Source organism: Penicillium antarcticum (genome assembly GCF_028974205.1).
Source record: "Penicillium antarcticum strain IBT 31339 chromosome Unknown utg000009l_segment0_segment0, whole genome shotgun sequence".
NCBI classification, from domain to species: domain Eukaryota; kingdom Fungi; phylum Ascomycota; class Eurotiomycetes; order Eurotiales; family Aspergillaceae; genus Penicillium; species Penicillium antarcticum.
In genome coordinates, this window is record NW_026695307.1 from 2109805 (window position 1) to 2133859 (window position 24055).

Genomic DNA, 24055 nt, shown 5'->3' on the forward strand with positions numbered 1-24055 from the left:
CAAGAGGCATGCATGTCACCACGCCCTCCAAATACCAACCTCGGTCAAACTCACCAAGATTCCTAGATATGAGTGAAATTGCGGAAAGCCCTCAACCCAACACAAGCCAGATGCCGCGAGTATCGAAACAGCCACACAGGCGAGCAATACCTGGGGTACCTCCACATCAAGATGGACAAAGCACCAGCACCAGCGACGAGAACTCCAGTCAAACCAAGGCCAAGCATATCGCTCTGGTGCTGAACAGCCTGGACGACTTCCGAGTACGGCTGATTACTAAAGCTAACACGAGCATACTGCGTCTTCCAGCCGAGGAATGGGAAACGGCGATCTATCGTCTCTTCGATGGCCTTGCGCAGCTTGTAGAGTGGCGATTTGACGCCCGCGCGCATCTCGAGGTAATTCTCCTTCGATAGATCGTTGATGGCGTGCGTATCGGCGCAGCGCTGGTCTGTGTATGCTTGAAACGCAGCCTGACGCTTCAGACCTCGTGTGTAGACGCTTGAGTTGGGGTCGTAGACTCCATGCTTGTCAAGTTGCTCGAAGAGGACACGAACATCCTCCAGGCCTGCGTTTAAGCCTTGGCCGTAGAATGGTAGGACTGCGTGGGCTGCGTCTCCAAGGATGGCGACGCTGGCGCCGAAGTGGTGTGGCTTGCATTTTATGCTGATCAGTGGTAGGTGGGGGTTTGCTGCGAACTGTTCGCTTAGGTCTTCTGGTGCGATTAGTTCTGGCGATACGCCTGGGAAGTGAGAATCGAAGAATTCATGCAGTTCCTGTGGTTGGGTCTCCAGATATGTGTAGTGTGAGGATGGTGCGAATAAGGTGCACGTGAATGACTTGTCTGCTGATGGGAGGGCGATGAACATGAACTCGCGCCCTGGCCAGATGTGAAGGTGGTTCGGTGAAATGCGGAACTTTCCATCTTCCGAGGGAGGGATGCGGAATTCACACCAAAGAGTGTCAATGTATTCTTGTTGGTAGTCGACACGGGCGAATTTCATGAGATGGAAGCGCGTGGCCGAGTGTGCTCCGTCAGCGCCGATGAGGTAGTCAAAGGACACCTCATACTCTGGCACACGACCAGCAATACCCGCATCATCGGGCATAGGGGTCTCGCCGGGGATCCGGCGCTCAAACCAGGCCTTGTTGGTACGGAAGTCCGCACCAGTCAGCTTGTAGTTGAAGAACAATTTGACGTTGGGGGCCTTTTCCAACTCGTCGAGGAGAGCATTGTTGAGTGTTGATCGATCGATAGAGTTAATGGCCTTGTCAGAGTTAGTCAAGCTCGACATGCAAACAAGCTACTGCTATGTAGGTGATTGAATACCCGGCCGTGGACGTCATAGGCTTGTGCAGCCTCCCACAGTTCCCCGCTGTCTCGGCCGTGAATCATCCGCCCATGCATGGGGATCGCGTCGCGGAGTACATTGTCGATCAAGTCGGCTCGATCCGAATGAAGCATAGAATTAAGACCACGTTCAGACAAGGCTAGGTTGATTGACTTGGTGAAGTTCAATGGCACGGTCGTAGGGTCCCGGAGATCTACGGGGTGGCCAAGTCAGATCGGGAGATGTCGCAATATATCACAACTGAGTCATGCGATGTGCAAGGGTTCGTGGACACAACAGCGCAGGGCAATAGAGACCGAGCAAAGCGATTTTCTTGGAATAATTCCAGGGACCTTGCGGGACGCAGCACCACATAAGTAGTATTGTTCATTGCCAGCCAAAGCTAGCAAAATATACTCCTCGACTGCGCCCAATTGGCCTTGCACGAAACGGGGGGGACATGAATGTAACACAGGAATATTTAAGACATACCTCCACGAAGTTCGTATACTTCGACCTCGTCTCCTCTTGATGCAGCGTACAGCGCCGCCAACGATCCCACCGGACCAGCACCCACAACAACCACTTTCTGCTTCGGGACAGCCATATCATGCAATTGATCAGGATGAACAGAAGGATGCGACAGAAGTGTTCCAGTGGGAAGGGATAAACTCTCAGCACGTGCTGCGAAATCGGCCGAAGACGTCGATTTCTTATCGGCTTATCTGTTGACACCTTGGCGCCTAAGGCGTAAATATACACCTACGCTAGGTCAAATATGGCTTAGTGTCCGATGCCTCGAGGCCCGCGGGGATTTTCTCGAAGTTTTGGGCTTCGTTCTGATCCACTCTCTGATATCTTCAGAGCTTTATATCCTTATTGGATTCTCTTGGGATATCCTCCATCATAATGGCTGAATCCCGCAAATGTCAGGGCACGGACTGCCCCAACCCCGCAGGCACTCTGCAGTGTCCAACCTGTCTGAAGAGCGGCACCGACAGCTTCTTCTGTTCACAGGACTGTTTCAAGCGAAGCTGGGTAAGCGTTCCTTTTGAGATACACAGGCGTCGCATGCATTGTACTCCTTCACAAGAGACATTCCCGGCTAATAACCTCCAGGCTGAGCACAAGACCACACACAAGAAGAGTAATATCCTCACCAACCTTTTCACTCCGAAGGTAGTTTCTGAACCAGATCCAGCTACCGGCAACTATAACCCGTACCCGTCCTTCCCTTACAAGGGTTCCTTGCGACCCGTCTACCCTCTTTCCGCCAAGCGAACCATTCCCAAGTCGATCCCGCACCCGGATTACGCCCGCGATGGTATCCCTCGTTCTGAGCAGAAGATCATTGGCCGCCATAATATCACTATCCTAAACAAGGAGGAGCAAGAAGGCATGCGCAAGGTTTGCCGACTGGCTCGTGAGGTTTTGGATGAGGCTGCTCGCGCATTGAAGCCCGGTGTCACAACGGACCAGATTGATGAAATTGTCCACAAGGCTTGCATAGAGCGTGAAGTACGAGGCATTTACTCACATTTAGATTCCCCTGCTGACAAATTTGTAGTCTTACCCTTCGCCATTGAACTATATGCACTTCCCCAAGTCCGTCTGTACCTCGGTTAACGAGACTATCTGTCACGGTATCCCCGATCAAAGACCTTTAGAGGATGGTGACATTGTCAACATTGATGTTACTTTGTACCACAAGGGTTTCCACGGAGATATCAACGAGACCTACTATGTTGGCGACAAGTCGCTCGCCAACCCCGACGCTGTCCGCGTGGTGGAAACTGCGCGCGAATGTCTGGATAAGTCAATTGACTTGGTCAAGCCTGGCATGCTGTTCCGTGACCCCGGAAATACGATCGAGAAGCACGCCAAGAGCCGCAACTGCAGTGTTGTCAAGACCTACTGTGGTCACGGTATCAACCAGCTCTTCCACTGCGCACCCAACATTCCCCACTACGCGAAGAACAAGGCTGTCGGCACTGCGAAGCCCGGTATGTGCTTCACTATTGAGCCTATGATCAACATTGGTACCCACCGTGACTGTACCTGGCCCGACGACTGGACCAGCACCACTCAGGACGGTTCCCTTTCTGCTCAGTTTGAGCATACTATGCTGGTCACCGAGGACGGTGTCGAGGTTCTGACTGCCCGTCTGCCCGACTCACCCGGTGGTGCAGTTCCCATGCCCTCGGCATAGAATACGCAAAACAGGAGTTGAAGAGACTTGCATTTTGGAATACCTTGGTAACCGAATTTACGACCGTTCAATGCCTAATCACTATCTGCATAATCATAGATATCAAACTAGACTAGTTAGCTTGCCGATGTAGTCGGGAATGAGATAGGCCTGAGCGGTATATATGCGAGTGGAGATCGGTCATTGGCCGAGACGGCTAAGTCGGATTTGTCAGTGAGGGGAGGGCTTATCTGCACGTGAGGCTAGTGAGAAGGCTTGTATGTCCTCGCGACTCCGCTTTTTCTCTTTCTGAGGCCCTCAGTTGAGTCACTCTGACCTTGAGACCAACTGGAGCAAGTCGACGATAGACAGATCTCGACAATGGCTCCAGAGAGTTCTCCTAGCGAGACTTCCCCTTTGCTGGGGTCAAGCAACGGCACTGTGTCCAACGGAACGATTTCCGATAATAATGTGGAATCAGGAGTTCCGGCCGAAGATGAGAATCAGGTGAAGGAGCCCTTCCCTGATGCTCAGAAGCAGCTCAAGTATATTGTGCCTGCCATCTCGCTCGGAGTAAGGTTTCGGAATTCTGCCCACAGATCTTCCCTGTGACTAATTCGTGATATAGATCTTCCTGTCGGCGGCAGATCAGACAATTATCATGGCCAGTTATGGTCAGATTGGTAGTGATTTGAAGTCTCTCAATCTGACCAGCTGGATTGCAACCTCGTACTTCCTAACTTTGACATCTTTCCAGCCTCTTTATGGAAAGTTGAGTGATATATTTGGTCGCAAGCCATGTCTGCTCTTCGCATATGCCATCTTTGGTATTGGTTGTTTGTTCTGCGGTCTGGCACGGAATATCAATGAATTGATTGCTGCTCGCGTGAGTTCCCGGAAAGGCATTGAATGGTGCTTTACTAACTTATTTCCAATAGGTCTTCCAGGGCATTGGTGGTGGAGGTATGACTACTGTTGTCAGCATCCTGATGAGCGATATCGTGCCTCTTCGTGACCGAGGCGTATGGCAGGGTGTTATCAACATCATTTACGCTACCGGATCCGGTACCGGCGCGCCATTAGGAGGAATCTTAGCTGATTATATTGGCTGGCGTTGGTATGAATGATGCAAGCCCCACCCAATATGCCGTGCTTTCTAACACTCCACTATAGGGCTTTCCTGGCACAATTCCCCATTTGCGTCGTTGCATTTATCGCCGTGTCGTTTATGCTAAAGCTTCCTGTCCGTCAAAGTACTCACTGGAAAACAAAGCTGCGTCGGATTGATTTCCTCGGTGCTATTGTTCTTGTGGGAGCTGTTCTTGGCTTCTTGGTTGGTCTTGACCGTGGCAGTAACGTATCATGGAAATTACCCTTGACTATCATCTCGCTGAGTGTCTCCGCTTTCCTGTTTGTCATTTTCATCCTGGTTGAGATCTACTTGGCAGCCGAGCCCTTTGCGCCGGGTCATATTATCTTCAACCGCACTTTCTTCGCTTGCTATGGTTGCAACTTCTTCAGCTTCGGAGGTTGGCTCGCTGCCCTGTTCTACATCCCACTATACTTCCAGGCTGTCGATGGCGTCTCTGCTACCGTCGCCGGTTTGCGTCTGCTGCCGAGTATTCTCTGCGGTGTTTCTGGCTCATTGTTTGCAGGCATGCTAATGAAGTGGTATGGCAAGTATTACTGGCTGACCATCATTGCGTATTCATTCCTGACAACGGGTTGCTTCTGCATCTATCTGTTCTCTGGAGGTGCTGTAACAAGCACTATTCCCATGATCATGGGAATGATGATTGCTGCCTTTGGAAATGGTATTGGCGTCACCACAACTTTGATTGGTTTGAGTAAGTCTTTGTCTTATTTTCATTATATGATTCCATGCTAACGAGTACATCAGTTTCCAACGCTACTTATGAAGACCAAGCAGTTGTAACTGCTTGCTCTTATTTGTTCCGCTCACTGGGATCCGTAATTGGACTCTCGTTATCATCGACTGTTGTTCAACAGCTTCTCCGAGACCGACTGAGATCTGGACTAAAGGACAGCAAGAATATAGATCAGATCGTTGAAGGTGTGCGAGAAAGTCTTGATTTTATCAAGACCCTGGATCCAAAGACCGCTCGGATTGTCCGGGATGCTTATGGCTGGTCCACCAACAAGGGATTCGCCTTTATGGTTGGTGTGGTATTCTTTGCTCTGCTGAGCGGCTTCTTCGTTCGTGAAAGCAAGCTTAGCCGCTGAGCGAGGAATGGGAAGTTTCTTTTCTTAAAAGTTACAGGACTTGCATAGAAGTTGACATTGTAAATGATCTAGCATTCGGGCTGGGGTTTAGATTGTTTATATTCAGCATACATAGATTAAAATAGGTATCAGGGAAATAATATGCTACAAATGAAACTACTCCGAGCTATGGACCCTCAGGGATACCACCCTAAATACATGCATATCTAAGGATAGCCAGTTGCCGATGTGAAGGATTCCATCTCATTCTTTGTCGTCGCCAGAAGTATAGATTACTAAGCTTAGCTCCGCGCTTCGGCAACGTTTCAAATGCACTCTTGACTAGTAACTTCACATCAGAGCTATTGATTGTTTTTCTTTGCGGATCAGATTAGTTTGAGGTGTTGGGGCCCAGGATGAGCCTCGCCTTGTTTTCCTGACATTCTCCGCGCAGCTTCTGATAGCTCTTCCTCCGCTCAACCTCCGCAATGTCCCAAGCGCACTCGGGGCCGGTCTCACTAACTCGATATCGCCCCATTCTCTACCTCTTTACGGGCGTCGCTGCTGCCTATGCAATCCTCTATGTCCACAACAGTATTGTCGGGCAAGCTCCCCAATCCTCGCTCCGACGTCGAGGTGCTGTACGCCGCAGCAGACGAACCGAAGCCGAAGAGCTTGCAATCATTGAAACCCCGTCCTACCGAGCCATCACCCACCTCGAACAACTAGAGCGCCAAAACGGCGTTTACGGAACGTTCCGGATTGAGACAGAAGATGGCCGGCGTGTGGAAAGCGGTCTTCTGCCATCGCTGCTCGCAACTCGCGACCAGCTTATGGAGGAAGTCGGCGTCCCGCCTGCTCACGCAGAGCGCATGCGCGAAATGATGGAGGATACTTTTCTTGAATCTTTCCTTGCGCTCGACTTCCCATCCGCACATGTCCTTGTAGAGGATAGTCCCGAAAGAACATACTTGACGGAACAGCTCCAACAACGTGGTATCTCCCGAGCGGGCATTGAACGGGCGCTTTTACGGTTCAACGGGGATCAGAACTATGGGGAGGAGCTACGTCGGCGCCGGCAGAATGGAGAACGGGTCACCCTTTCCACTTCTACCTTCCCCGATGTGTCTGCGCCCCCCCAGAATACTGACGGTGCGGAAACGGTAGGAGATGACCAGAGCGTTTTCTCGTGGCGAGATGGAAACAACGATGCCTCGCCTACGCGCGAAGGCCAAAATCTGCTGAATTTACTTTACCATATTGCCGAAGATCAGGCGAGGAGAGACGGCTACATTCATCGTGGAGTTACTTGCAACAGCTGCGGCGCTATGCCGATTCAGGGGATCAGATACCGCTGTGCGAATTGCATTGATTACGATCTCTGTGAGACGTGCGAGGCCATGCAGGTGCACATCAAGACCCATTTGTTCTACAAAGTGCGCATCCCAGCTCCTTTCCTTGGAAACCCTCGCCAATCTCAGCCTGTGTGGTACCCTGGAAAGCCTTCCATGCTCCCGCGTAGCCTTCCACGTCCTCTCGCGAAGCGTCTTATGAAAGACACCAGTTTCGAAAATACGGAGCTCGATGCACTCTGGGATCAGTTCCGCTGTTTGGCGAATTATGAGTGGGCAGATGACCCCAACAAGCTGTACATGGCCATTGACCGCAAAACCTTTGACCGATGCTTTGTACCAAACACATCTATCCGACCACCTCCTCCGAGTCTCATTTACGACCGAATGTTTGCATTTTACGATACCAATGGCGACAACCTCATTGGGTTTGAAGAATTCCTCAAGGGTTTGGCTAGTCTCAACAACAAGAGCAACGATGAGAGACTACGACGTGTATTCCGGGGTTATGACATTGACGGAGATGGTTTCGTCGAGCGAAAGGACTTCCTTCGAGTTTTCAGGGCGTACTATGCACTGAGCAGGGAGCTTACCAGAGACATGGTTGCGGGCATGGAAGACGATTTCTTGGAAGGCGGTGCCCGTGATGTGGTCCTCGGTAGCCAGCCCATCAGTTCTGCATTCCCTGGCAGCATTCCTTCCGGTGAACGTTCACGTATTGGTGAAGGCAAGCGCATGAACCCAGATGGGGACATGGAAATTATGGACAACGAAGGAATTTTGCGACAGGATGGTGCTGATAATGGTGATCGACACTCAGTTGTGGGCGACGCAGCTGTCCGAGAGCAATTTGGTAGAGTGCGGCCAATGTTCCCATCTACACTTCGCCTGGCACCTACCGACTCTGCGCACCGTCCAGGTGATGCAGATGTAGATGAGAATGAAGGCGATAACGACGAGGAGAACGATGATGATGACGACCGTGCTAGCGAGAGCGGGTCGGATCAGTCTAGCTCTTCGGTAGCTAGTGGCACCTGGCCACCAGCTGAGCATGTCCATGAAGAAGACATCGTCGAAGCCCTTGGATCCTATATTCCTCCTCGGGAGATCACTGATCCAATTGACCGAGCTCGTGTTGCTACTGCTGTTTACCATAGGATGCGCGATGATGATCAAAGACGGGTGGATGAGACTCGTCGCCATGGAATTGACGAACGCTGGAGGCGCCGAGCTTTCTACACGGATGAGGAAGATGGTGCCGTTGCTCCTGAGGGCTATGAAAGAGATCCAGCTATCGATGACTCAAGTGATGAAGACGATCTAGAGGAAGTCGACTCCCACCCTCCTTCTCCCCGTTCCCGATCATCATCCAAGGTACGATTCCAGGATGATCTGACTGACGACTATGACATTCGATCCAACCCATCGACTTCGTCACGAAGCATCCCTGTCGGTGAACGATGGGGTGGCTTTGAAATTCCAGAGGTCGAGAGAGACGTTGGCAAGGAGATTCTGTATCAAGTCACGCAGCAGGGATTCAATGAGCTTCTTGATATTCTGTTCAAGCCACGAGAGGATCTGATGATGGAGGTTCACCGCACCCGCGCCGATCGCAAGGTCTGGGCGCGCGAGATCGAACTAGCAGCCAAGGAGGGACCTCAGAAACGAACCATCAAGGAGGATATACCTACTGAGGAAGAGCTTGAAGAAGCCACTGTCACTCAGCCACTTGATGATCTACTTCAGCGCGCTGGATACGCAGTCCAAAGCCCAGTCTTTGAGTCTCGCAACACAGCGCCAGTGTTGGCTCCTCCTTCGTTCGAGGGCACTGCCTCGGATGATGATGAGCACAACGACAACGACGAGGACGATGACATACGACCAACCCATCTCAACAATCCTGATCAAGAAACCCACGATTGGCGGGAAAAATCTTTTGAATCCGATTCTATATCCGCCTCCTCATCTCAATCTGACGATGAAACCATCTCTCAAACATCCGATGCCGATCCATCCAGTTCAGCTGTCGAGGACACAGCGCCAGTCTACGACCCAACTCTCCCACAACATCGCCCGGACACAGATGCACCTCATCCTGGCATCTCTTTCCGTGCTGATGTCTTCCAGCCAGAGTCCGACATGTCAGACTCGGATTCGGAATCGTCCCCAACCACAAGCACAAACCCTGACCTCCCCGCTCAACTCCGCCTCGAGCCCCGCGGCACAACCTCCCTTCCTGCCCCAGCATCCCCCCACTCCTCCCCAGAAGCCGAGGCCACAGCCCCGAAGCTTCCCCCATCCCCCATGCAACCACTCCCACCCCCGCACCGGGTCAGTGACCAGGCTCCTGAATCTGCCGCCCCGCGTCGACCTTCACCCAAGACTCTGGCCCGGTGGGCCTACTTGGACCAGATCGAGCGTGAAGCCAAGGAGCGTGGTGGTAGCGGTGCAAGACTCAGCTTTGAGGAGTTTTCGCGCCGTATGGCTGCCGATCGGGGACGTCGTCTGGCCTTTGTGGCTAGCTGGATTGAGATGGCTAGCTTTTAGGATATTTTATTCGAACTGCGTGTGTACATTATTAGTCAGTTTAGCGGCTCTCGGTTTTTATCCCGGTTTGTTAATATTATGATACCTTCATGGCGACAGTGTCTGAACGATATACATAACCGTAGTACTTGACAGCCTCGCACGTTAGAAATATGAAACTCGATCGCAATTGATGCACAAACAGCCCGATGCTAAGTGCTTTGGCTAGAAAAATTATTTTCATTAGCAATTAGTCTGCTTCGAGTTAGGATAGGAATGAAGTCGTCTCCCCGGGGTGCAATACTTTGTTTGCTCTAGTCAATCATCTTCTTCGATCATAGTGTCAGAGATGCTCATTTCTGATACCAACTGGTTTCCTGGTCTAGCGGTTATGATTTTCCGTTAACAATTGCTCCAAGCAAGTGTTCCGGAAAGGTTCTGGGTTCGATTCCCAGGGAAACCATTTTTTTGTGTTTTTGATCTCTCTATCCTTCCCGAAGCCCTAGCTTTTTCTTGGTTACTTTGCTTCTTGTCTTTTAACTATGTTCAATTTGGACTCAATTGACCGCAATTGCATTGAAGTCAGCCGCCATGGCCGTTCTGAATGTGGCATAGAAGAGCAATGCATGACAACCTGAATAATCCATCCATTAGTAGACGACTGAAAACAATTGACCACCCGAGGGATACAATTAGATACATAAAACATAAACATAAACATAAACACATCGAACGTGACTGAAAAATCATACGTATACAAAAGAAGACATCCGGAACCGTGCCTCAACCTCGGCTTCTGCCCGAAGCCCGTCATTGGGCTGAAACGAATCAATTGCCCGGGAGACTCTCGCCGAAACAACCAATGGAACCGTACGGTGTGACCAGGACACGATTGAGTAGAAAAAGTTGAGCGAACGGTCGAGGGATTGTCAGACACTGACAAAAACATGTTGCTGAAATTGGCATAACGCATTATGGCGGTAAAGTCTGACCACCAATCTTGATTCATTTAAAACATACATCAACTTCCCGTGACTGGCGCTGGGTAGAAAACGAAGGACCTGCCTCTCTGCCGATTGCAGGTCCTGATTATTTTTCTGCCAGACGTGGGAATTCCATCCTTCAAATATCTGAGCTGGATAGCTCTGCCTGGGAATACATCCTGAGTGGGATTCACTGATAATCCGGGGTACATTTCCTCCGAGGGTGGGGGTTTCACGTGGACAATGGGACATGATCCAGGGGAGTGGTCAAAAGAGAAAGAAAGCAGAATGGCAGCGCAATCCAAGGGGGGCGCGGCGCTCAACGGAGTCATTAAAAACGTGGCATCCAACCAGGGACATATTTTTTTTAGAACGGCCATCTTCCATCCAGTGGATTCAAGTGCTGGCGAATCTCACACGACGGCCCCGTCGATCCAGAATCAGCTTCTCGGTGTCAACATAAAGACAATCGAGGAACTGCATGGCGCTGGAATCCTTCAGGATCTTGGCGACCTGGATTCCTGCAGAGATGAGCTGCAGCACGTTGCGGTCATCCTTGACCGGTCTGGACTGGTGCTTGGCAGCGTGGCGCATCTCTAGGGAGTTCTCCAGCACGGTGATGAGCTGCTTGATTTGGCGGTTGTACAAGAGATGAGCGGGGATGCGGCGTGTTGTAGCCAGGCGCTTCAAGAGGTGCACCCACTCGGTCCACTCGCGGTCCGAGGGAACCTTGACAGGTCTTTTGTCCTGTTCGATTGGAACGCGGAACTGATACTTTGCGATGAAGTCATAGGCGCATCGGGATAGACGGTCGTTGACTTTGTGGAGAATGCTGTCTTGCTCTGAGGCATCAAGATTAGTAGGGAGCTCGGGGAGCTCCTTGTCCTGGGCTGCGATGACCTGCTGGGCGGGGGGCTCCAGGAACTGATGTGGGCCATCAAATTCATCCCGGTTGGAAGTCCGTCTCTGGGAGTAATAGTGTGGGCTTCCTCTGGACTTATCGGCAGCTCGCCGGCTGTTTCTTTCCATGACATACTCTGGGCTCTCCGAGGTAGGCATTTTTCCGAGGTCTCGCCTGAGTGATTCCTGAGGCAGGTGAGCCGGGTGGCTCCATTCATAGTTCCGGGGTGGAGGTACTGGCTGTCCGGCAGGATAGGACACTCTTCCCATAGGTGGGCTCATCATGTGGCTGTGGGCGTCCATAGGGACTGGGGCTCCATGGTAGCGGGAAGGATCAAAATCCATAGATCCTACGGACATATGACGGTCGTCTCTGTAGCCATATCCGCGGGGAGTTGTTGGCGACCTTCTACCATTTAGCAACCGTAATGGGTGTAGTTTGTCGAACACAAATGTAGGATTGGATGGGTGAAATGATGACGAAAAAATACCTTTGTTGGTAGACGACGGGGGAGGTCGCCGGGGGTCCATAAACAGGATGTTGATCCATGGTGCTGCTACGGAGTATAAGCATCGGGTTCCAATATAGCTGGCGCAGGAATAAGGAAGGGAATGTCGATAGCTGGTTTTGCTGACCTATGGCGAGACCAAGTATCCAATTTGGAGTTGATTGAACTTGCACAAGAACCAATACTTGCTGGGAAAGAGAACGGGTTCAGGCTTGCTGATCCAGCCGTCAATGGATGGGGAAGGATGGGTAGCATGAAGAACTTGAGACAAGGCTTTACAGCAGCCTAATATAAAACTCGAAGATACTGCTTGAAGGTATTAAGAAAGAGATTTGATGGAAGAGCCGGACGAATCCACGATGAGAAAAGGGCTAGTTATAAATATAGTCCACAGGAAAATCATCCAACCCGGGCTGAGCAGATGCGCGTGCCTGACAAAGGGGGGAACCAAAGCGAGTCAAGGTTTATGCAACGGCAGCAGAAGTGGATTGAGAGCCGCGCTAAATGGCTTTACGCCAGTGGCGTTGGTGGAGATGTAATCTAGGGAGATGAGGCCTTTGTTGCCTGGGCACTGTTGAAGCCGTGGAGGCCAATTGCGTAACATATACAGGGAACCACCATTGTCAAACACCAGTGTCGTTGAAGATCTCGATCGATCGAGTATGGAACCGGTGTGCACGCTCGTTGGTAGGCGAGACGCTGTGGGCGTTTCCGTTGGTGCATAGGCATAACACTGGTGGGACGGCAGACATGATCCAAAGCCTCGATCTTCACAGATTAGTGGGCAATCCTCAACATCCTGGGTCCCACGCCACTTTCACCCTGGTTTGCCAGTCACATCGGGGTAAAGTCTTGGGCAGCAAGAGGGATATTGGGTAGGAAGTGCAGGGACTGGGGTGCCTCTGGGATATTGGCTACCCAAATGTTGCAGAGAGGGTGAGATCTGCGGCGAAGGTAGACATGTCATGACCTGAGGCTGAGGCAAATCCCGTGACGCGCAGTTAATCTGCGTTGGGCACTCGGGCTGATTTGAGGCCCAATGCCAATAAGCCGCATGGACCATGTCTCTCTCTGCTTCAAAGATTCTCAGAGATGAACATCCCCAATTGTGGAGAGCTCAGCTACCCGTGGTTAATGGAGCATTGGAGCCCAACAGCCCAATGTCTGTGCTCGAGTATGGACCGGGCATTGTTATCAACAACATCCTGGCCAGGGAAGCCATGAAAATCATTGCCCCCTCACTTTAGGAAAGGAAGTCATAATGATCGTGTTATCTCCAGGGTATCAATCCGGCCGTTTTGCAGTCAGAAACTCTATCTTGATCTTCATCAACCTCACATTGGCCATATTTTCCGGGTGGTGTTTTCGGCCGGTAACTTGACTCCCAGACGAGAAGCATAATCCTGGTTCCCGGTAAGCAATGTGATTGCTCTGTGCTTGTGATGCCCACTTACTTCACAGCTTAAACGGATACCTTCTTCAATGCCCATACGGGCCTCGTAACCCAGTATCTCTTTAGCTTTCTCGCCACTGGCATATCGAATGGCACATGCATCTCGAACAGTCCCACGGCTCAGGGTTGTCCTTGTCCCCATCACCCGGGTGACTGTCTCACACGCCAGTCCGGCAAAATGTGCCAGGCTCTCAGGGATCCGCAATTCGATTGGGGGGATGTGCCCAAAATGTGCCCATATCGCCAGACATAAATCCCGAAATGTGATAGGTTCGTTATTTTGGATGAAAAAGGATTCCCCGGCAGCAGTGCGAGTTGATACCAGATTCTCTATTGCTAGGATGTGGGCATCGGCGACATTGCTGACGTGGGTGATATCCCACAAATTGAGTCCATCCCCGATGAGAAACGGGGTCTCGTATTTGGAAATACATGCGTGGATCGGCGGGAGCAGCTGGCAATCACCTGGTCCACAAAGCACCGATGGCCGAAGGGCACATGTCGCCAGTTTGCTGCTAGAGGCATTGAGAACAAGTGCTTCTGCCGCAGCCTATCAGACGTTCATTAGTACTTTCTTGTCACAAATCCGGCATAACATGGAGGCGGATAACCGGGGAATGCCAACCTTGGATTCACCATAGATGGTAGACCTGACTGCGGATGGCCATTCCTCTGTGATGTTGGGATGAGGATTGCTCGTATCATCAGTCACCACACAACAAGTGCTCGTGTAGACAAAAGCAATGACACCGGTCTGCTGAGCTGCGCTGAGCATATTTTGTGTTCCTTCGAAGTTGGTCTTCCATGTCTTCTGCTCAAGTTGGCGCCCGAACCGCTCGGCCAGGCCTGGGATGAGTCCCCCAGTATGGACAACGACATTTGGCTTTGTGGCCCTAAAGGCATTAATTACAGCCTCGGATGAGGTTATATCAAGCTGAATACACGAGATGTTGTCTGGTAGAACGTGCTGGGGCCGTGGAGGGCTCTGGTCGATGACGATGATGGCAACGTCCGGGTATTTTTGAGCAAGAGCCCGTACAATGGCCGAACCTACAAAACCAGTGCCACCAGAGACCAGGACCTTGGAGAATGAGTCGCTCATTGTGAGAATTTTGATGTTATCGATGAGGGAAGAGTTGATCTCGTCATAGCCGACATCAGAATATCCCCCGAAGCATAACGTGATACAAGGGAGACCTTCCAGCGATTTGTGGGTTTCAGCATTCAGTGCATATTGATATCTCTTCTACTACTAAATTGCCTCTTAAATAGGAGCATCATCACCATCCTATCTGTTTTCCCAAGTGGGATCAACGAAGTTACCATTTGGGTCATGGTTTTTGCTGCGTTCGTCTTTGTCTTCGTCTTCATCTTCCTCTCCCTCTTCAAAAGTATCATCAAATGCCTAGAGAACCTCTTGCAATCGCTCAAACAATACAATTACCCTCTGCCAGATCTAATAACTCTCTTAGCCTTGGCAACAGAGCTTTAGAGCTTGAAACATTCTCACTAATTGCGCGGATTTCCTTTGTTCTCATGGAACCGACGATTTTCAGCATGGAGTAGGAGAAAAGGTTGTAGCTTCCTTGGAGCTGCTTCTGCACCTTATGGCTCACCTCATCATCCTGACATCGCTTGAGCAGCCGCTGAGGACGCGACTCTGTTCTTTCTCGCGCATGACGCGAATGACATCGTTGATATCCGGGTGGATTTGCGCCGCTTTGCTAACAATGCCGATGATATGACCGTGATTGAGGGGCTTCACAAGCCGGGTCACTTCTTCTACTGATATTTGTGGGGGGGGGGGGGGGGGGGGGGGGGGGGCACAGAAGGCGCGCTTCCAGCCCTATCAACATGAGATTCGCCAGCAGTGTTGGCACCCGCACGCTTAGGCTGTGGTCCAGCCATGATGTAGCAACTGGGCTATGGTATTTTGAAGAGTTCGGTTGATATACCTTACTGACGAGGTAAATTGATAGAGAATTGAAGTGAAATGCCCGAGATGTGGGCCAAAAATATGGAGCGAGTGAGATGTGATGGAAAGCACAAGTCAGCGGGTCAGCTCAGAAGGGGAAAGAAACAAAAATGATCTACAAATTTCTAGAGGGGGTTGTCTTTTTAGCAACATGGGGTGTCTATTCTACACTTCCTGAAATGCATGCCTGCATGGTAAAGACCGGATTCGAACAGCAACACCCATAGCCTGGCTACACATCAAGTACTCTGTAGGGACCACCACATAATATGGCTGTAGTAAACACTATAGTTATAAAAGGAGAGCACGGACATATTTCAAGTCATAATCTATACACTAATGTCACATTGAGGACAGCTGCCCAACTAGCAGAGTACACAGAATGCAAAATACACGCAGACATCTAATATACAGATCCTCGAACTAGGTATTAACCCAAACAGTCACAGAGGATGAATCTCGGCAAGAGCCATCGCTGCGACTAACCAACAAAACTCCAAAGTAAATGCGAAAGAAGACAGAGAAAAGAAAAGAAACTCCCCAACGGGCATTTGGGAAAGGTGAATCCGCTGAAAAATCGCACACTTATAGCACACGGCACAGAACCAGCCCACCGAGCTTCTTCTCAACACATTCACGTGCCTCCAGAATGCCCTTGTCCGTGGAGAGGTACAGACTCTCACCGGGCGAGCGAAGGCCAGCCACACCCCCAGCTTCCTTGCCACAGACAACCAGACGGAGACCCTCGACATCGATATTCACCCGGCGGGTGGGCTTGCTGACCATCTTGACCTTGCCCAGGACGGACTCGTTCTGCCAGTACTTGAGACCAAGCCACAACCGCCTTGAGGCGATGTTATCGCGGGTGATTGGCTCAATTCCTTCGGAGGTATCATTGGCAGCTGGGTAGCCCAGGATGGCATGGGCAGGAGGTGGTGTCGGGCCTCCGCGGACTACGGAGGAGATGTAGCCGGAGTTTTGGAGGGCGAGGGAGAGCTTTAGGTGGAGGTTGCTGTTGGGGATGGAGGTGATGGCGAGGCGGGCCTTGGTGGCATTGTTCAGGTGCGAGCACACGGCGGCGAGGTTGACGAGAGACATTTTGATAGTAGCAATTGGGCCCTACCGGCGGCCGTTCAGAGGATAAAGAAGGTGTTGTGGTGGGTTGTAGGCTTTTATTGGAGTTGTAGAAGGGGGAATCCCAGATGCACGAAAGGGATGACCGGCTTGGACAAAGCTTGACGTGCAATTGTCCGGGTAATCGAAGACAGGAGGTCGGTGATGCAGCGCCGACTTGCTTGTTGCGATTATTCGGGATGGAAATTTTCGGAGAAACGGTAGTTCCGGGCGATGGTTGTGGCTAGGTATCCGTTACTTTACCGCCCGCTGTGGATGTGTGTGATGCCCAGGTCACTAGTACCGTTTCATCACACCTTCTAAGCGCCCAACATGCATGTAGTTTACCCCTCAGTCTCGAAGCTATAAATATTTTAATAGGATATGTCTTTCTTTTCCTACACTTGTCGTTTCGCGTATACCTAAACATCATGCCACCATTAGCGGGCGAAGAGCGTCTAGTAACAGTGTAAGTCGGACTGAATCTCCCACAGAGGAAGCAGAAGACTTTGGATTTGTTCTAATACAGTATAAACAGGTTCGCCGATATTCACTACTATTTCAAGGAGCCAACCCGGAGACCTTCGCCATACCACCACCGTTTTGACAAAGGCTCATATCTATATGTCTACAACGACGCCGCTCAGAACAAAGCCCGAATTGAGATAGCCAATAATCCTGGATCTCCAGAGCAGGATGCATTTTGCGGGGATTTTAATCATGTACACATTCGACACTCGTCTCAATTCCCAACACTCTGTACCCTAACTGTCGATGCACACCCGAACCCATCCCAACAACAGGCATATTCACCAGCTTCACCTCGACATGAATGGCGTCTGCCTAGTGGGGATCCGCGAGATGATCCAAATGACTTTAGAGACTTTCCTCGTCTCCATACACTAGATATCTACTTCTGGGGCCAAGAAGATGCAACCCAATTCCTGGACACAGCGGAACTAGTCCTTCCCAAGACCCAAGTCGAAACAGACAGAGAGCCAGCTCCCCAACCAGAACAGCCCCTAAGCTCAGTGGTCCAACAACTAGAGAATGTCGCCGTCTCAGATCCAGCCTACCAGAACGGCCAGACTCGCAACTCTAGATCTGATTCCCAAACAACAGCATCTCAACCACCCCAAGGCCCAGGAATTCCCCAAACAACCAGCTTCCCCCCACCTCCCCCAAGCGGCCCACTAGCAGATCAAACCCAAAGCAATGGCCCCTCCCCAGCAGAGGAGTCAAAAGATCCAGCAAGCTTCGCCCCGCTGCCATATAACCCAGCAGCTCCAGCAGCCCCAGAACCGATCAAACATCGCGAGAAGACCCCTCCTCCAGAAGATGGCATGGACGGCACAGGCCTAGCAGCCGCAGTAGCAGCCGACAACGGTGTCCCCTACACACCCCCACATCAAGTAATCGGCGGCGTAGGAGGCGTAGGCGGATTCGCATCACCGCCACCCTCAAACTCAACCCCGGGACTTTCCTACGCCGGCCCTCCAACATCAACAACAATGGGAACACCAGGCTACGCCTCCCCACCACCTAGCGCAGGCTTGCAGCATACAAGCTCGTTCTCGTCCCACTCTTCCATCCAAAGCCCTGGCTTACCTGTACCGTCATACTCGCAATCTTTCCTTGCTGGCACGGGTAACCAGCAATGGAATGCTAGTGCTAGTCCACAGAGATCAGGCTCGTTGTCTTTTGCACCGCCAGTACAGCAACCGACTCAGTCCCAGGATGTAAATGCCAGCCCGCAACGACAGGGTTCTATGTCTTTCGCGCCGCCGCCTCAGGATCCTAATGCTCATTTGTATGGTCAGCAGGTTTATGGGGGTTCGTCGCAGCCTTCTGCTCCGATTCAGCCGCAACCGTTACAGCAGCAACAAATCCAACAGCAGCAACAAATCCAACAGCAGCAACAACAACAGCAGGCTTCGGTACCGGTTCCTATGGGTGGATTCTCGAACTACTCATATGATAAGACCCCCAGTCAACAGCAGAGACAGCCCGGGGCGTCGGAGTATGACATCCATAGTCAGGCTTATCGGCCTACGGAGGCGGAGGCTGGGTCTCATTATCAGAAGTATGCGCAGAAGGCTATGAAGAACCCTGGGCAGAGACCGAGGAAGTTGGAGGATAAGGCGGAGCGATTAGAGAGTGGTGTTAATCGGTTCTTTAAGAAGCTTGAGAAGAGGCTGTGAAGTTTCCTTTTTCCTTTTTCTCTGTTGTGATGAGTTGAAGCTTGGATTACATCTTTGTTTTTCGTATTGGTCATTGCTGGTCATGATCATGCTGCAGCGTTTAGTCTCTTTAACAATGGTCACAATTCCTTTTACACTCCCTACATTTATACGATTCAATTGATTCACCCGATGCACTCGAAAAGAGATAGAAAGGAGGTTGAAAAAAGGAGGCTAGGTTAGGACGCATAGATTGTATGGTATAGTACACTTTCTTCGCGGATATAGAAATTGCCTAAAACTTCATAGCATTGTGAAAAAATTTGTGACTGTGTTGTATTGCCGTTAGCTAGCATAATCTATGCCCTGCGTGGGTTACGTGCAAATGAAACAAGCGTTTTCTAGTAAAGCTTTGAACCCCGCTGTATTGACAAATCAAGATGCTAAATTCAATACATGTAATGCCCTTAAGCGCTAAGAATGATGTGCTCACAAAATCGGTACAGAGAATGCAATAAGGAAGAAGGAAGAACTAGACAGCTCAAAACATGGAAAGATGAGATGATGCTAGAATGGAGAAGATTAAGCCCCTGGCGAGATGAATGTTTGACAAAATGAGGGCAAGCCTCGAAAGAGAAAAGAGGTCCACAGTGGGCAAGAAGAGAAAGCCAGGGAGGATAATCAAACAGATTAAAATGATTTCAAAAGTGACCAGGAATGCAATAAGCGGAGTGTAGCATTTCTATGAGTGGTGCTACTGAGACATCCACTTAATTCAGAGCCAGTGTAGTGATATCGAGGGCGACGTTGCTAGATTCGGCTTCAGTGGCGGGCTTCGTCTCGGTACGCTTCACATCTGCCGACTTCGCTTCGGGATCTGAAGTCTCTGGAACAATAGTGTCCTTGGCTGAGACAGTCTCGTCTTTCTCGGGAACCTCAACCTTGGATTCGGGCTCCTGGTCTAGTTCTGGCCCAGGGAAGACTGTCATCTGCCCAGTGGCTTCAACCCCGATAGGGGCTGAGGCCTTGGGCTCTTCGATAGTCTCGTCGACCTGAGCTGGGGTGGCATCTGCCACCTCGGGGGTAGTGGTAGTCTCGACGGTCTGCTCCTCTTCGACAGCCTCGGGAATCGGCTCAATAGTCTCTACAGGAGCCTCAACTTCAGCCTTGACGGGAATTTCAGCCTCAGCAACTGGTTGCACCCGAACTGGTGCTTCCACTTCAGTATTGGTCTCAACCTTGACTCCAGAATCGATGGGCTCAGCTAGGGCCTCAACAGCAGGCTCAGACACCTCAGCCGACTTCTCGGTTGGCTCGATGGTAGAGGCAGCCTTCTCGGCGGGCTTCTCAGTCTGAACAGAAACAACGACCTCCTCAACTGGCTTAGCGATAGCCTCGGGCTGCTCCACAACAGCAAGCTGGGCCTTCTCAACAGTGACAGGCTTCTTGGGACTGGCTGGGGTAGGCTCAACAATATTCTCCTTCTCACTTTCCTGCTTCTTTTGAGGAATTGGGTGGTCACGAACAGTCGCCTTATTCGCAGCCTGAGACTTCTCACTCTGAGGTCGCAGAGTGGTAGCCTTGGGCTTTGATTGGGAAGCAGTGCGTTCGGGGACCCTGCCACCGATGGACTGCCTGGGGGCCTTGGGAGCCGATGTAGTCTTGGGGGCAGGCTTTGCGTCCGTCTTCTCATGTGACTTGTTAGCGGAGCTAGCAGTGGGTCGCATCATTCTCGCAAGGAAGCCCTCGTTGACTGGCTTGTTAGAGTGGACATCACTGGTTCGGGAACTGGGCCGTTCGTTGGCTGGCTGGGCGGGCAGCGAGGCGCGAGACGACTGTCTGCGAACACCTGTCGATGGAGTCGCCTGCTGCTGAGCTCCAGCGGCACTTCTGAGGGTTGAAGGCTTTCTCGTAAGAGTGTTGGCAGTGCGAGTGCTTGCTCCAGCGGTTGCTGGCTTAGGGGGTGGTTGCATGGTTGTAGATTGACGGGTAGATTTGTTCATTGTAATGGATGGCTTTGGAGATTCCAAAGGGGTTGCGCCTCGTATTGGCCGTGTTGTCGTCATGGGATTCAAGGAGACACGGCTTGGCTTGTGGGCGAGAGAGTTGGACCGCTCTTTGGCCACTTCGCGGGCTGAGGGCTTGGAGGTGGGAGCTTGGGATCGCTGTCCGCCAGTCGATGTGGGAGTAGTCGATGGCTTGTTAGCCGTAGATCTAACAGTAGACGGCTTTCTCTTGGTTGACGCGTCGGTATCTTGCGAGTGGGTCTCGGAGGACGTCGACTTGGATTTGGCGGAGGCAGTCCCTGCCTTCGGCGCGTCTTGCGACGGGGGTGTAGTCTCAGAGTGCGCAGCAGGCTCCTGAGTGGTGCTATCCAGTTGGGGCTTCGATTGAAGGGGTTCCGGTCGACCTTCTGCCATGATCTGGGCCAAAGTCGCGTTCTGGGTGTGCTCTACCGGACTGGCTGGGGTAGGAGAAGCCATGTTCTGCCGACCCGACTGCACATCCTCCGAATTGATTTTCGGTCCAAATATGCCAGGGCTATCACTCCGTCCACTTGTTTTCCTCAATGGCGATGCTGGGTTGGATTGTATGGCCCCTTCAACGTTCACGAAGCTGGCGCGGACCCTGGACAACTGTCGAGCTGTCCCCGAGGTGTCTGAGGCGGCAGGAGATCTGCCACGGGAGGGCGGGGAGGTGATCGGACTTTGGCCTTCGAACTTGGCCAGCAAGCTGCGTACGCCAGGGTGATGGGGGTTGCTATCGGACATTTTGCTCAGGCTCAGGCTCGAGCAAGGGCATGTGTAATGAGGGGGGTCACGGAACGCGTCTGCACACAGGGGTAAAATCGGGGGAGGAGAAACAGTGGAACAGTGACGTTTAATCGGTAAGCTGCAGATCGCACTGCATGTCCCCAGAAGGGTTCAACACGATGAATGAAGGTGAGAACAGAATGAGCAGAAGGGAAACTATTACATACATCGCGCTAGTCCACACTAGCGCGAATTGATCGCCTGGAGTTTCAGGGGCTTCACTTACGGAGATGCCACCTAAGGAGTCCCGAAACATCCGAAACACGTCTGGACACATTGCAATATGATATGATTCAGTAAGGGGAAATATTGCCTGAGGCAAGATCACAGGTGACTTGGTGGCTTTGGTCCACACGTCTACAGGGCCGAACCGTTACCTTAATTCTACCCATACCATGGATTCCATCTTTAACATTAAGCTCGAACATGCTTAGTGTATGTGTGAATGACCATATTTTCTATATCGAATTTGCGATCTACGGGACTATGCGGGGTATCAGATCTCCCGCGTGGCTCAGGTATGTAGAGATCTAGATGATCGAGAGCATAAACACCGGCAATTGATATTGCACATGTTGTACATATTGTCTTGATCATTGAATTGTTCATGTTTGGAAAATGACCAGTTAAGGCCAAAGCTAAGGGCTTACGTGCATACCCTTCCCACAGTACCACAACCATGCAGAGGCAATTTCTTCTAGAATACGTCTAGTCTATAACATCTTCATAGTTATCAACATATACGTCAACTTTTACTATTGTTGATCTGACCAATGAGAGACCAGTCTGATCATAATCACGTGATAACACCGTGTTCTCGTATTCGGGATCTATCACTCCTTAGCATCTATCTCCTTGATCATGATCGACTATGGTCGGTGTGCCTCGCAGCAATGGCTGCTTACGCTGTGTAAAGCGCCGGGTGAAGGTGAGTGTCTTGGAAATAGAGCGACTTCTATGTTAAGTTACTGATACGCCACAGTGTGACCAAAGACTTCCTGGGTGTGCCAGATGCGAAACATATGGCCAGCCATGTCCTGGGTATGATAAAGGCTTCAAATTTATCATTGGAAAGCCATATCGGGATAGACGTCGTCCAGCAAGCGACAGAAAGGATGTAGCACCCAAGAGTGCAACCTCCAGTTCAGAAATTGAACTTGACTCTGCCTGTCAGGATCTGATTCCTAGAGAGGAGCCAGCCTCTCTAATATCACCAGATGTGAATGTGATGCAACACCTGTATGTTCTTATCGATGATTTTTCTCAACCTATCACTCCTAGTCCGGCCCATGTTGTGACCCGCTGGTTCGGGTTCCTTCCATCTATCTATGGACAAAATCGGGTATTGGATGCTACAATCAGATCCTTCACGGCACATCATTTTGGACGCCTTGCTGAGAACTCCCAAATGGTCTCATATGCCCGATCAGCTTACGGGGAAGCGTTGCGTGGGCTACGAAGGTCGTTAGAAACCCCGGCTGAAAGCTTATCGACTCATGTATTTTGTGCGGTAGTATTGCTCTGCATGTATGAGGTAACTTGCCTGGTCAGATTTGCCCAACAGGAATACATGCTGATCATACATAGCTATTCACTGACACTGATGATCCAGAGTCATGGATGAAACATGCCAAAGGCCTCAGTCAGTTGGTCAAGATTCGAGGACCAGACAGGTATTCCAATGCGCTTGATTATTCACTACTGAAAGCCTCACGAGGGCTAATTGTATGTCCTTCCATTCATTTGAAACATGGATATACCTTGCAGTATACTCATAATACGACAGGTAATGCACTCAATGTTCTCAGGCGAGGAATGCTTTTTGGCATCGGATGAGTGGCATGAGAAGATGCGGCAACAATTCACGTCCGATATGCCATCAGATCTTCACCACAGTATCGAGCTTTTCTTTGCATATTTCACACATGCACCGAGCCTTGCGCATAAGCTCTATAGCTTGAGACATGTGGATGTGACCAGTACAGCTGCCTTACAAACGATAACCCAAGTTCTCTCCAAAGCTCTCGAGATGCAGACCAAACTGGCTATTTGGTACGAGCAGTTTTCTCAAATCGCACCACCGCCATTAGAAATTCTCTCTTCAACAGGAGATGAACTATACCCCGTCATTCTCACATACAAAGATGTGAACCAGGCGACCATTTACTGTGCCTACTACTCTTACATGGTGGTTATACATGAGATACTGAAAACGTGCTGTCAACCGGGGGAACACGCAGCCATGGTCGTCTATTTTCGAGACCAAATTTGCAAATCAGTTGAGTACGCTAGTGTGGGAATAATGGGACCCTATCGAATGGGGTTCCCTCTTCGCGTGGCTTTCGAAATTGCCGATCCAGTGACAAGATCATGGATCTTGAACCGCCTGGGGCAGTTCTCAAAAATATACGCAGCCGCCCAGCCAGAAAACTACAAAACAATTCTTTAAACTTGCAAATTATATAAAATTGAATCTTTACGAACAGATAATACCCTGACCATCAACCAT

The 24055-nt window shown here is 50.8% G+C and overlaps 10 protein-coding genes across 10 annotated transcripts; 5 read left to right on the plus strand and 5 right to left on the minus strand.

Moving 5' to 3' along the window:
• Positions 1-62: 62 nt before the first annotated feature.
• Positions 63-1938, minus strand: bna4 (kynurenine 3-monooxygenase; the record flags this gene model as incomplete). The annotated part of the gene is made up of 3 exons (XM_058467221.1): positions 63-1268; positions 1331-1545; positions 1824-1938. The coding sequence occupies 3 exons, from the start codon at positions 1936-1938 to the stop codon at positions 63-65; spliced, it is 1536 nt and encodes a 511-aa protein (XP_058315067.1).
• Positions 1939-2240: 302 nt separating this feature from the next.
• N7508_009159 (methionine aminopeptidase MAP1) lies at positions 2241-3540 on the plus strand (the record flags this gene model as incomplete). The annotated part of the gene is made up of 3 exons (XM_058467222.1): positions 2241-2369; positions 2451-2849; positions 2899-3540. The coding sequence occupies 3 exons, from the start codon at positions 2241-2243 to the stop codon at positions 3538-3540; spliced, it is 1170 nt and encodes a 389-aa protein (XP_058315068.1).
• A 360-nt stretch (positions 3541-3900) lies between these two features.
• On the plus strand, positions 3901-5763 carry N7508_009160 (putative MFS multidrug transporter; the record flags this gene model as incomplete). Its single annotated transcript, XM_058467223.1, has 5 exons — positions 3901-4092; positions 4148-4405; positions 4458-4636; positions 4693-5366; positions 5420-5763. The coding sequence occupies 5 exons, from the start codon at positions 3901-3903 to the stop codon at positions 5761-5763; spliced, it is 1647 nt and encodes a 548-aa protein (XP_058315069.1).
• A 467-nt stretch (positions 5764-6230) lies between these two features.
• On the plus strand, positions 6231-9641 carry N7508_009161 (EF hand domain protein; the record flags this gene model as incomplete). The annotated part of the gene is made up of 1 exon (XM_058467224.1): positions 6231-9641. One exon carries the CDS (start codon positions 6231-6233, stop codon positions 9639-9641), a length of 3411 nt encoding a protein of 1136 aa, XP_058315070.1.
• Positions 9642-10999: 1358 nt separating this feature from the next.
• N7508_009162 (uncharacterized protein) lies at positions 11000-11788 on the minus strand (the record flags this gene model as incomplete). Its single annotated transcript, XM_058467225.1, has 1 exon — positions 11000-11788. One exon carries the CDS (start codon positions 11786-11788, stop codon positions 11000-11002), a length of 789 nt encoding a protein of 262 aa, XP_058315071.1.
• Positions 11789-13346: 1558 nt separating this feature from the next.
• Positions 13347-14567, minus strand: N7508_009163 (uncharacterized protein; the record flags this gene model as incomplete). Its single annotated transcript, XM_058467226.1, has 3 exons — positions 13347-13415; positions 13467-14015; positions 14091-14567. 3 exons carry the CDS (start codon positions 14565-14567, stop codon positions 13347-13349), a joined length of 1095 nt encoding a protein of 364 aa, XP_058315072.1.
• A 1458-nt stretch (positions 14568-16025) lies between these two features.
• On the minus strand, positions 16026-16538 carry N7508_009164 (mitochondrial 37S ribosomal protein uS8m; the record flags this gene model as incomplete). Its single annotated transcript, XM_058467227.1, has 1 exon — positions 16026-16538. One exon carries the CDS (start codon positions 16536-16538, stop codon positions 16026-16028), a length of 513 nt encoding a protein of 170 aa, XP_058315073.1.
• Positions 16539-16984: 446 nt separating this feature from the next.
• Positions 16985-18754, plus strand: N7508_009165 (uncharacterized protein; the record flags this gene model as incomplete). The annotated part of the gene is made up of 2 exons (XM_058467228.1): positions 16985-17022; positions 17092-18754. The coding sequence occupies 2 exons, from the start codon at positions 16985-16987 to the stop codon at positions 18752-18754; spliced, it is 1701 nt and encodes a 566-aa protein (XP_058315074.1).
• Positions 18755-19503: 749 nt separating this feature from the next.
• On the minus strand, positions 19504-21504 carry N7508_009166 (uncharacterized protein; the record flags this gene model as incomplete). Its single annotated transcript, XM_058467229.1, has 1 exon — positions 19504-21504. One exon carries the CDS (start codon positions 21502-21504, stop codon positions 19504-19506), a length of 2001 nt encoding a protein of 666 aa, XP_058315075.1.
• Positions 21505-22417: 913 nt separating this feature from the next.
• On the plus strand, positions 22418-23995 carry N7508_009167 (Zn(II)2Cys6 transcription factor domain-containing protein; the record flags this gene model as incomplete). The annotated part of the gene is made up of 4 exons (XM_058467230.1): positions 22418-22474; positions 22529-23080; positions 23134-23271; positions 23333-23995. 4 exons carry the CDS (start codon positions 22418-22420, stop codon positions 23993-23995), a joined length of 1410 nt encoding a protein of 469 aa, XP_058315076.1.
• Positions 23996-24055: the final 60 nt, after the last annotated feature.